Genomic DNA, 13,176 nt, shown 5'->3' on the forward strand with positions numbered 1-13,176 from the left:
ATGGAACATGTTTTGTGTTCTCGTATTATGACGTTCTTAGATAATACAAATCTCCTTCATCATAACCAACATGGATTCCGCAAACAAAGATCATGTGAAACTCAGCTCGCCCTATTTGCCCAAGAAATTCACAGTGCCGTAGACACTGGCGAGCAGATTGATGCCGTATTCCTGGACTTCAGGAAGGCATTTGATACGGTTCCGCACTTACGTTTAGTGAAAAAAATACGAGCTTACGGAATATCGGACCAGGTTTGTGATTGGATTCAGGATTTCCTAGAAGAAAGAACACAACATGTCATTCTTAACGGTTCAAAATCTCAGATGTAGAGGTAATTTCGGGAGTACCGCAGGGAAGCGTGATAGGACCTTTATTGTTTACAATATACATAAATGACTTAGTTGACAACATCGGTAGCTCCGTGAGGCTATTTGCAGATGACACGGTTGTCTACAAGAAAGTAGCAACATCAGAAGACTCGTACGTACTCCAGGAGGACCTGCAGAGGATTAATGCATGGTGCGACAGCTGGCAGCTTTCCCTAAACGTAGATAAACGTAATATAATGCGCATACATAGGGGCAGAAATCCATTCCAGTACGATTATGCCATAGGTGGTAAATCATTGGAAGCAGTAACGACCGTAAAATACTTAGGAGTTACTATCCGGAGCGATCTGAAGTGGAATGATCACATAAAACAAATAGTGGGAAAAGCAGGCGCCAGGTTGAGATTCATAGGAAGAATTCTAAGAAAATGTGACTCATCGACGAAAGAAGTAGCTTACAAAACGCTTGTTCGTCCGATTCTTGAGTATTGCTCATCAGTATGGGACCCTTACCAGGTTGGATTAATAGAAGAGATAGACATGATCCAGCGAAAAGCAGCGCGATTCGTCATGGGGACATTTAGTCAGCGCGAGAGCGTTACGGAGATGCTGAACAAGCTCCAGTGGCGGACACTTCAAGAAAGGCGTTACGCAATACGGAGAGGTTTATTATCGAAATTACGAGAGAGCACATTCCGGGAAGAGATGGGCAACATATTACTACCGCCCACATATATCTCGCGTAATGATCACAACGAAAAGATCCGAGAAATTAGAGCAAATACGGAGACTTACAAGCAGTCGTTCTTCCCACGCACAATTCGTGAATGGAACAGGGAAGGGGGGATCAGATAGTGGTACAATAAGTACCCTCCGCCACACACCGTAAGGTGGCTCGCGGAGTATAGATGTAGATGTAGATGTAGATGTATTACGAAAGAAGAAAACGTTAAACTTGTTGAGTCGTGTAACGTGCAGATATACAGTTGCTTTAGATGTATTGTCGTTAACCTACAGATTGTTCACGAGCAACATTGGACACGTGCGATCTTTCGAATGAAGCACCCATCCGGGTTACGCGCAACATATTCTGTCCGTCAGCAGCAACACAGCGCCGCACAGGTCGTCTAAAAGTGAGTCAGCATTCAGACTCGGCGCGGTGTATCCAGTGGCGCAGACTGGCGTGCGCGGCGATAGATTTGCGCGTCAGGCGACGCAGCTGGTGACGTAGATCCGGTCCGTGAGCGACCGGCCGGTATCGGCGGCTGTCCGCTGTTTATTCTGTTGTTCGGAGAGTCCGCCAGTAAGCCGCGAGGCCGCCGCTCGTGACGAAGGAGCCGCGAGAGCCGTTCACGCAGTAGCGCCGTGCGCTCACGAGCTCGGAACTGAAACGCAGTTTGCAGAGGTCTGCTGCGAGAAGTAGCGCCTGCCGATAAAGCGGGGAACGCCAGCTGCTAGCAAGGCCGGCGGGAAAGATGCCAGCGGCTTCTGCGGCCAAGGTCAGCGCGGCGGCGCCGGCAGAAACGTCAGCAGAGTTGGAACGCTTGTGTAAGTCACGTTCCGTATCTTCCGATAAGCCACTGTAAAAACGGCCCTTTGACCATCCGGCTGATCTAATGTACACACCTCTGTTATAAACACTCACTCTTCAACACGGAACGATTTACATATTTTAAGACTTTCGTACAGTGTACGAGCAACATACCGCTAATCGTTTTGAATCTGAGATTAGTATCAAACCTGCATATCCAATCTCGCAACTTAAGAATCCGTTATGAGGCTCTGGGAAGATCGGGATAATCTAATATACGTTTCAGTTGTAGTACATTGATTACAGGGTAACAAACATGGAAGAATTTACACATTGTAACAGTCTTTCGAACAGCGTTAATTCACGTATATCAAGTGCAACAGTATAACTTAAGTGACTATGATTTTCTTCATTAGATGCTAACAAATATGAACCATTCAGTCTGCGAAAGTCGTAGCTTGACATTAGTGTAAACTTTTGCCACCTGCAGGCAACAACAAACAGAGGAGATCGGTAATTGTTCTTAAACTTAGAGTACTATCTAACCAATAAATTTAACGAATATACTTCGTTTGCAGTTTCAGGGGAATCAGTGAAAGATCACAAAGATTAATTTACGTGTCGTTTATGCGGTAGTTTTGACGTACCGGTAATTAGTCTATTATCGTATGTGGTACTTTCTTTTTCAACATGATAGTTCGCGAATGACAACAGTGAAAGAAAAATTATCGAGACAAGTGTTGACCATGCTAACGAGCAGTGAATTCGATTTATTTTCGGAATATTTGCTTTGAAAGACTTCATCCGTTAATGAAGAGCTCGGAATCTAACACTTCATAGAGAAAATAGTTTTCATGGTTTTGTTCAATAACTGCTGGGTGGTGTAACAGTACCACGGACCACCTTCTACGGCAATCGATGCTAACGTTACACCTCTGCGACGAATTTTTGAGTAGCTGTGACCGTGAGTTAACCTAATGGAAACAGAGCAATCAAACTGGGATTCATTTCCGAAACTCTCCAACAGAGTAAAATCAACAGTAAGCGGTGGGTCAGGAGTGGACGTTCTCCCAGCACAAAAGCAAACTGTAACATATTAAAACCGGTAGCCAGGCTAATTAGGCATTCTTGTGTCAATCAAAATGATAAAGCAGCAGGAGGGTCGACAGAAGCGTCCGATCCCAAGCGTCGGCTTTGACCCGTGGCGTAAGGGTGTTGTCGTGTGTGACGTCATGACGGCGCGGAGTTTGGTTTGAGTGTGGCTGTCTCCAGTTCTGTTTTATCTTATTTTATTTACTTTTCTGATCTGTTCGTTCTATCTCGTGAGATTTTTTTAATTTAAAAACACTTATTACTTATTTTAATTATCTATTTCCTCGAATTTCTGTTTTAGTTTATTATATTTATCTTTCTGATCTGTTCGTTCTATCCCGTGAGATTTTTTTTTAAAAAAGATAAAAAACACTAATCAGTTACTGATGCATCTTTATCTTCTATGGGTTGCAGGGGTTACGACCCCTGGGGAGGTGGGTGGGTATTCATGCATGGCTGTCTTCACATACACGTTGTAGCTACGCAAGGCGTCTAAATTTGTTTATATTTAGTTTGCCCCCCACCCAAAACACCCCATTTCCCGCGCTTGTCCCGTTAGTGTCATTAGGCTTCTTGTGGAAAGTGTGTGTGTTTGTTTCCGCCATATTTGTGACGTCATGGGTCAAAGCAGATGGGTGGGATCGGACGCTTCCGTATTTCCAGCAGAAGGCAGTGCTAAGGCTAAGCTAACCTTCCTACACACACACACACACACACACACACACACTAAACTCTTTCCATACATCTGTTCACACTACAACACAGTAACCTAAATTTGCAGATAAATGCGTTGCTAACAAACAAATGGCCAATGAGACAGTGCCTCTCAACAACACTTACCTTAAATGAACTTGGTGTAACTGTTTATAAAACCTATTAGCGACACACATGAAACAAGTGGCAATACTGAACAGGGATAAGCTTGAAATGGTTCCGAATTTAAATCAGGGTTCAAATGGCTCTGAGCACTATGGGACTTAACATCTGAGGTCATCAGTCCCCTAGAACTTAGAACTACTTAAACCTAACTAACCTAAGGACATCACACACATCCATGCCTGAGGCAGGATTCGAGCCTGCGACCGCAGCGGTCGCGCGGTTTGACTGAAGCGTCTAGAACCGCTCGACCACAACGGCCGGCTATCAGGGGCTCTGATGATGATCACAGTCTGTAACTTCATTGCTTAGTACAGTATCTCTACGCCTGTGCGTTAACCAGCTTGCATTAGAATAGATGACACAGTAAACAGTTCTTACTTAAACTCGGATTGAAGCAACCAAACAGAATGCAAATCTAACTACCCTGGCTCTGAAGGAGCCTTTGCATTGCTTCATTAACTAACTAGCCTAGTACATGCGGACCCTTAAACTTTGTTTGAAGACCCATGTTCGTTAACAAAACTACACCAGTATGTATGAGAAATGGTAAATACTCTTATCATTAATTATTAATTAATTAAAGCACAACAAACAATAACTCTTTAAATAACAAATATGCTTTCATAAGCAGTCTTTTGACCTAATCAAAAGTATTATTCGCTGTGCAACTGACAACACAACATTAAATTCAAGTTCGACCACTTTCTCATAATAAATTAGGAGACTCGCAATTACATTCACTAGGCTGGGATTCCTGTCCAGGTTTGTGATTTGGGATAATCACGGGTCTAAGACAGAGTTTTTAGCAACACCACGATTATTATTAAAATCAACCAAAATTCACAAATACCTGGTCCATTAACAGAGTACCAAATATAAACAATTTGGTGGAAGGCTGGCGGTACTGGTGGTGTAATTTGCAGTCGCTATCAACCTAGCGGTGACGCAATGATAGCAATACTGTTGGCCTCGTCCAGTTACATATCTTCTTGGCGTCGAAATTATATTTTTAGGGCCAAAAACCATGCCATGATAGTGGTATCACCAAACGCAGCATCCAAGGCCAATATATACTGCCCTTAAGCTCTTCTGGCCTCAAAACTCGAGGAATATGAGCCACAATTATTCGCCGCTGTTAACGAGATGTTAACCAGAGCACTGCTCAGCCCTGACTTCCTACCCGTCACAAAGGACAAGTTGACACTTGCGTGCCAACCTCACCATTACCATAGAAATTCTTCCAATCCATATGTGGCATACAGCAAACTTGGTTAAAAACAGCCTTGGTTGCAATTTTAGTTTTTTATTTTTCAACGACGCGTTTTGCCTTATTTAGGCACATAACCTGAAGATGCATAAATAAGGCGAAACGCGTCGTTGAAAAATAAAAAAACTAAAATTGCAACCAAGACTGTTTTTAACCCCGCAGCTACTGCCGTAGCTGCGGGGCTTCCCCACATCTTCACATCTACATTCAACCCTATTTTCCCTAACTACAGACCAAGTCATTTACAGTACATTACATATCAATCGTTCTATTAGTTATTTGAATCCACAAGCATAATTTAAACATCATCATTCAAAAGTTTCACATAACTGAAACATGTATACATAGTCAAAGAATTTCTATGACAGATACAACATTATAGATAAGCAATTCTACAAATTGACATAGAAATATCGATACAGATACAAAATAGGTCAAAAATAGGTGTTACAGTGAGAAGTCCTGAAAGTCGACGAGAACCAGAATTCAGTTAAGTCACATGTATCGTGTATGTGTTTTTGTTACGTTTTTATGATTTCATGAGTGAAGTAGGCGTGGAAGGAAAGATATTTGTACTTTGTCGAGCTTCGCTCTCGTCATGGCACACCACTCTTGTTTACAAACACAGAAATGTTGGTAATTTGACTTCTCTTGTTAGACTCTTTGGATGGGTAATGTCACGTGGTGAATAACATACTTGGTATGCTAAATTTTGATGACTAATAATGAGGGCCGGCTGGAGTGGCCGAGCGGTTCTAGGCACTACAGTCTGGAACCGCGCGACCGCTACGGTCGCAGGTTCGAATCCTGCCTCGGGCATGGATGTGTGTGATGTCCTTAGGTTAGTTAGGTTTAATTAGTTCTAAGTTCTAGGGGACTGATGATCTCAGATGTTAAGTCCCATAGCGCTCAGAGCCATTTGAACTAATAATGAGGTCCATGCCTTTTGTTGAAAACTAAGTAACAGATGAAAATTAATTATTTTACTACATTACTGCTATGTGTAAGGAGATAGAACTATGGCTGTACCGGGATTCGAACGCAGATCTTGGCTGGTGTGATACAGTTTTAACTCGGCACATTAAACTGATTGATCAACAGATGAAGACATTTCGAGACACTCTCTTCCATGCGAAATTTCGTGTGTAGGTGAGACCCTACTAATGTTAAACGATTGCCCATTTCTGACACGACATGCTCTGAAAGTGTATCTCGGTAGAAATCTGTTCACTGTCTATCATTGTAAACTGGATTTTATCGTAAATTGCATGGTGTACGTGGAGGCTGAAACAGAATTTACTGTGAGGTATCCAGAAGTTGTTAAACGTGATGACACTGTTGCCAATCTACGAAGCCCATGTCCCACTGAAGGTCGCACGATGTTTCTCGGTTACTGGTATTCTGTCACGGAATTTTCCTCATGCTCATATGATGGGGCAAGCAGTCACTGAAACTCAAAATAACAGACAAAAATGTACAAAAAGCAAGAATATTCCAAGAGAGAAAAAGCCACTAAGAGCAAATAATTACAGTAAATGAGGGACGATGTCTGAGAAGTGAACAGAACTTCTTAAGTAATAAAACCCAGTACGTTGTCCTCGATGGTGAGTGTTCATCGGAGGTGAGGGTATCATCTGGAACGCCCCAGGGAAGTGTGGTAGGACCGCTGTTGTTTTCTATCTACATAAATGATCTTTTGGATAGGGTGGATAGCAATGTGCGGCTGTTTTCTGATGATGCCTTGGCGTACGGGAAGGTGTCGTCGCTGAGTGACTGTAGGATACAAGATGACTTGGACAGGATTTGTGATTGGTGTAAAGAATGGCACCTAACTCTAAATATAGATAAATGTAAATTAATGCAGATGAATAGGAAAAAGAATCTCGTAATGTTTGAATACTCCATTGGTAGTGTAGCGCTTGACACAGTCACGTCGATTAAATATTTGGGCGTAACATTGCTGAGCGATATGAAGTGGGACAAGCGTGTAATGGCAGTTGTGGGGAAGGCGGATAGTCGTCTTCGGTTCATTGGTAGAATTTTGGGAAGATGTGGTTCATCTGTAAAGGAGACCGCTTGTTGTTGTTGTTGTTTTTGTTGTTGTTGTTGTTGTTGTTGTTGTTGTTGTTGTGGTCTTCAGTCCTGAGACTGGTTTGATGCAGCTCTCCATGCTACTCTATCCTGTGCAAGCTTCATCATCTCCCAGTACCTACTGCAACCTACATCCTTCTGAATCTGTTTAGCGTATTCATCTCTTGGTCTCCCTCTACGATTTTTACCCTCCACGCTGCCCTCCAATACTAAATTGGTGATCCCTTGATGCCTCAGAACATGTCCTACCAACCGATCACTTCTTCTAGTTAAGTTGAGCCACAAACTTCTCTTCTCCCCAATCCTATTCAATACCTCCTCATTAGTTATATGATCTACCCATCTAATCTTCAGCATTCTTCTGTAGCACCACATTTCGAAAGCTTCTATTCTCTTCTTGTCCAAACTAGTTATCGTCCATGTTTCACTTCCATACATGGCCACGCTCCATACAAATACTTTCAGAAACGACTTCCTGGCACTTAAATCAATACTCGATGTTAACAAATTTCTCTTCTTCAGAAACGCTTTCCTTGCCATTGCCAGTCTACATTTTATATCCTCTCTACTTCGACCATCATCAGTTATTTTGCTCCCCAAATAGCAAAACTCCTTTACTACTTTAAGTGTCTCATTTCCTAATCTATTTCCCTCAGCATCAGCCGACTTAATTCAACTGCATTCCATTATCCTCGTTTTGCTTTTGTTGATGTTCATCTTATACCCTCCTTTCATGACACTGTCCATTCCGTTCAACTGCTCTTCCAAGTCCTTTGCTGTCTATGACAGAATTACAATGTCATCGGCGAACCTCAAAGTTTTTATTTCTTCTCCATGGAGACGCTTATAAAACACTAATACGACCTCTTCTTGAGTACTGCTCGAGCGTTTGGGATCCCTATCGGGTCGGATTGAGGGAGGACATAGAATCAATTCAGAGGCGGGCTGCTAGATTTGTTACTGATAGGTTTTATCATCACGCGAGTGTTACGGAAATGCTTCAGGAACTCGGGTGGGAGTCTCTAGAGGAAAGGAGGCGTTCTTTTCGTGAATCGCTACTGAGGAAATTTAGACAACCAGCATTTGAGGCTGACTGCAGTACAATTTTACTGCCGCCAACTTACATTTCGAGGAAAGACCAGAAAGATGAGAGAGATTAGGGCTCGTACAGAGGCTTATAGGCAGTCATTTTTCCATCATTCTGTTTGGGAGTGGAACAGGGAAAGAAGATGCTAGTTGTGGTACGAGGTACCCTCCGCCACGCACCGTATGGTGTATTGCGGAGTATGTATGTAGATGTAGATGCAGCACAGTTCGTCGAAGGCGGAGGGTAAACTTCTATACGCCTGCTTAACGGAACCGTTCTACGGCGCGCTTGTGACTGAGCATTGGCAGTACTTGTGCAGTATTTTCCTGCGGTACCATTTGAGACGGTAGGACGATGTGCTGTGTCTGTGCACTGCCCGCAGCTGAGAAGCTGCTCCCGACAGGAACTCTGCAGCGGCAGCGACTGTGCAGACAAAATAGCTCGCGCCGTCCTAAAAATATTTTCAAATAAGTAGTTACGTCAGCGTCGTAACTGTGACGAAAAAGCTCTAGAAAAGTAAGTATGTTAAAGTGTCAGTCATCTTCAGTGCACTGGAACTGGTGAAATAACAAAGCCAGATTCTAGACTCGTGAGTAAATGGTTACCCTACCACATGTATCGGTAATAAATTAATACTGGTACCATTTATGTATGATTAAGTGATGATGGCGTCCTCTTGGGTAAAATATTCCGGAGGTAAAATAGTCCCCCATTCGGATCTCCGGGCGGGGACTACTCAGGAGGACGTCGTTATCAGGAGAAAGAAAACTGGCATTCTGCGGATCGGAGCGTGGAATGTCAGATCCCTTAATCGGGCAGGTAGGTTAGAAAATTTAAAAAGGGAAAGGGATAGGTTAAAGTTAGATATAGTGGGAATTAGTGAAGTTCGGTGGCAGGAGGAACAAGACTTTTGGTCAGGTGATTACAGGGTTATAAATACAAAATCAAATATGGGTAATGCAGGAGTAGGTTTAATAATGAATAAAAAAATAGGAGTGCGGGTTAGCTACTACAAACAGCATAGTGAACGCATTATTGTGGCCAAGATAGACACAAAGCCCATGCCTACTACAGTAGTACAAGTTTATATGCCAACTAGCTCTGCAGATGATGAAGAAATTGGTGAAATGTATGACGAGATAAAAGAAATTATTCAGGTAGTGAAGGGAGACGAAAATTTAATAGTCATGGGTGACTGGAATTCGTCAGTAGGAAAAGGGAGAGAAGGAAACATAGTAGGTGAATATGGATTGGGGGGAAGAAATGAAAGAGGAAGCCGCCTTGTAGAATTTTGCACAGAGCATAACTTAATCATAGCTAACACTTGGTTCAAGAATCATGAAAGAAGGTTGTATACCTGGAAGAATCCTGGAGATACTAAAAGGTATCAGATAGATTACATAATGGTAAGACAGAGATTTAGGAACCAGGTTTTAAATTGAAAGACATTTCCAGGGGCAGATGTGGATTCTGACCACAATCTATTGGTTACTGCAAAAAGGCGGGAATTTAAGGACATGGGACCTGGATAAACTGAAAGAACCAGAGGTTGTACAGAGTTTCAGGGAGAGCATAAGGGAACAATTGACAGGAATGGGGGAAAGGAATACAGTAGAAGAAGAATGGGTAGCTCTGAGGGATGAAGTAGTTAAGGCAGCAGAGGATCAAGTAGGTAAAAAGACGAGGGCTAATAGAAATCCTTGGGTAACAGAAGAAATATTGAATTTAATTGATGAAAGCAGAAAATATAAAAATGCAGTAAATGAAGCAGGCAAAAAGGAATACAAACGTCTCAAAAATGAGATCGACAGAAAGTGCAAAATGGCTAAGCAGGGATGGCTAGAGGACAAATGTAAGGATGTAGAGGCTTGTCTCACTAGGGGTAAGATAGATACTGCCTACAGGAAAATTAAAGAGAACTTTGGAGAGAAGAGAACCACTTGTATGAATATCAAGAGCTCAGATGGCAACCCAGTTCTAAGCAAAGAAGGGAAGGCAGAAAGGTGGAAGGAGTATATAGAGGGTTTATACAAGGGCGATGTACTTGAGGACAATTTTATGGAAATGGAAGAGGATGTAGATGAAGATGAAATGGGAGATAAGATATTGCGTGAAGAGTTTGACAGAGCACCGAAAGACCTGAGTCGAAACAAGGCCCCTGGAGTAGACAACATTCCATTAGAACTACTGACGGCCTTGGGAGAGCCAGTCATGACAAAACTCTACCATCTGGTGAGCAAGATGTATGAGACAGGCGAAATACCCACAGACTTCAAGAAGAATATAATAATTCCAATCCCAAAGAAAGCGGGTGTTGACAGATGTGAAAATTACTGAACTATCAGTTTAATAAGTCACAGCTGCAAAATACTAACGCGAATTCTTTACAGACGAATGGAAAAACTGGTAGAAGCGGACCTCGGGGAAGATCAGTTTGGATTCCGTAGAAATGTTGGAATACGTGAGGCAATACTAACCTTACGACTTATCTTAGAAGAAAGATTAAGAAAAGGCAAACCTACGTTTCTAGCATTTGTAGACTTAGAGAAAGCTTTTGACAACGTTAACTGGAATACTCTCTTTCAAATTCTGTAGGTGGCAGGGGTGAAATACAGGGAGCGAAAGGCTATTTACAATTTGTACAGAAACCAGATGGCAGTTATAAGAGTCGAGGGACATGAAAGGGAAGCAGTGGTTGGGAAAGGAGTGAGACAGGGTTGTAGCCTCTCCCCGATGTTATTCAATCTGTATATTGAGCAAGCAGTAAAGGAAACAAAAGAAAAATTCGGAGTAGGTATTAAAATCCATGGAGAAGAAATAAAAACTTTGAGGTTCGCTGATGATATTGTAATTCTGTCAGCGACAGCAAAGGACTTGGAAGAGCAGTTGAACGGAATGGACAGTGTCTTGAAAGGAGGATATAAGATGAACATCAACAAAAGCAAAACGAGGATAATGGAATGTAGTCAAATTAAATCGGGTGATGCTGAGGGGATTAGATTAGGAAATGAGACACTTAAAATAGTAAAGGAGTTTTGCTATTTAGGGAGTAAAATAACTGATGATGGTCGAAGTAGAGAGGATATAAAATGTAGACTGGCAATGGCAAGGAAATCGTTTCTGAAGAACAGAAATTTGTTAACATCGAGTATAGATTTAAGTGTCAGGAAGTCGTTTCTGAAAGTATTTGTATGGAGTGTAGCCATGTATGGAAGTGAAACATGGACGATAACCAGTTTGGACAAGAAGAGAATAGAAGCTTTCGAAATGTGGTGCTACAGAAGAATGCTGAAGATAAGGTGGGTAGATCACGTAACTAATGAGGAGGTATTGAGTAGGATTGGGGAGAAGAGAAGTTTGTGGCACAACTTGACTAGAAGAAGGGATCGGTTGATAGGACATGTTTTGAGGCATCAAGGGATCACAAATTTAGCATTGGAGGGCAGCGTGGAGGGTAAAAATCGTAGAGGGAGACCAAGAGATGAATACACTAAGCAGATTCAGAAGGATGTAGGTTGCAGTAGGTACTGGGAGATGAAGCAGCTTGCACAGGATAGAGTAGCATGGAGAGCTGTATCAAACCAGTCTCAGGACTGAAGACCACAACAACAACAACCATTTATGTAACTACTGATTCGCGTTTTCTTGTCATTTCGATTTATTCGGCTGAAACATTGTCAATAGTAGGGTTTTCTCATGAGTTTCTTGCTCATAATGAGGATGTTGTTTCATTAGAACATTCTCTTCTCTCACTGATTCTATACATAAAAATGAAAGAAACTGGGAGACCATAAACGGCGAACTGTGAAACACGACAAGGCTGGCAACAATTTAGTGACAGGTAAGGTAATATCTTTAGGAAGGACCATCACATAGACCGCAGACGGACGCGCGAGGGGAAGGGGTGTTCCCACGCTCCATGCCTCAATTCATTTGTCTTTTTTATTAATCTTTTCTATTAATCCAATAATCATCTCACAATGATATAATCCAATTTAATACCTAAAAATACGCAACACACAATACATCACTGGTTTATGGGGATAGGACAGGTGGCTTCCGAGGATAAGACTTGTGGTCGACCACAGCGTTGATGAGCGAGCCATCCCAGCGTTTGTCTGAAGACATTGAGCAACACAGGAAAACCCAGATCAGCATGGCTAGACAGGAAAATTCCATCCTCCCGAATACGGCACCAGTACCTTAACAGCTGCAACCGCCCATTTGGTTGGTCCGTTTTGTACAATGCTCCTTGATTTACACAGAAATTATTCCAGGGAACTCATACTATAAAACACAGTTCCGTTCGTCATCGCCGAACAGTCTGAGAACCCTCTGGAGACTCTAGGGGCCCTATTCGGTATCGTTCATACTGATCGGTGTGGTAGGTTAGTCTCGGTAGTGACGTCATTTTCGGTTATTTATCGAAATATACTATTCAGTAAGCTTCTGAGACTTGTTACCGAACGGTCCTCCCACCGATTTTATGTCAATTGTACCGAGAGGTTTTGCATTTCGGTCTGGCCCTGTCGATCGGTGAGCTGTGGTTTATGTACACCTATAATTTATTTTAAACATATTTAGCAGTTTTAGCTTTGGATTTAGTGATTGTATTACTAAAGAATCACCAGAGCACGCATCCAGTTGGAAAGTGAGTTCATAATAGACTATTTTCCTTTGTTAGAAATATGGTTAGGTTAGGTTGTTACTGTGAATGATTATATATAAATAAAAGGTTTTCGGTCAATATTCTCTTAAAATACGTGTTATTTTTATGCAAATAAGATTCAAATGGTTCAAATGGCTCTGAGCACTATGGGACTTAACATCTGTGGTCATCAGTCCCCTAGAACTTAGAACTACTTCAACCTAACTAACCTAAGGACATCACACACATCCA

The 13,176-nt window shown here is 42.1% G+C and overlaps 1 protein-coding gene across 1 annotated transcript in view; it reads left to right on the forward strand.

Moving 5' to 3' along the window:
- Positions 1 to 1,554: 1,554 nt before the first annotated feature.
- The window catches only part of LOC126485113 (synaptic vesicle glycoprotein 2C-like), a 498,779-nt gene continuing 487,157 nt past the window's right edge, over positions 1,555 to 13,176 (forward strand). Inside the window, exon 1 of the mRNA XM_050108743.1 lies at positions 1,555 to 1,877. Within this exon, the coding sequence (XP_049964700.1) occupies positions 1,805 to 1,877 (73 nt within the window). The 5' untranslated portion in view covers positions 1,555 to 1,804. The remainder of the gene's footprint in view (positions 1,878 to 13,176) is intronic.

Source organism: Schistocerca serialis, chromosome 6, assembly GCF_023864345.2.
Source record: "Schistocerca serialis cubense isolate TAMUIC-IGC-003099 chromosome 6, iqSchSeri2.2, whole genome shotgun sequence".
Taxonomy (NCBI): domain Eukaryota; kingdom Metazoa; phylum Arthropoda; class Insecta; order Orthoptera; family Acrididae; genus Schistocerca; species Schistocerca serialis.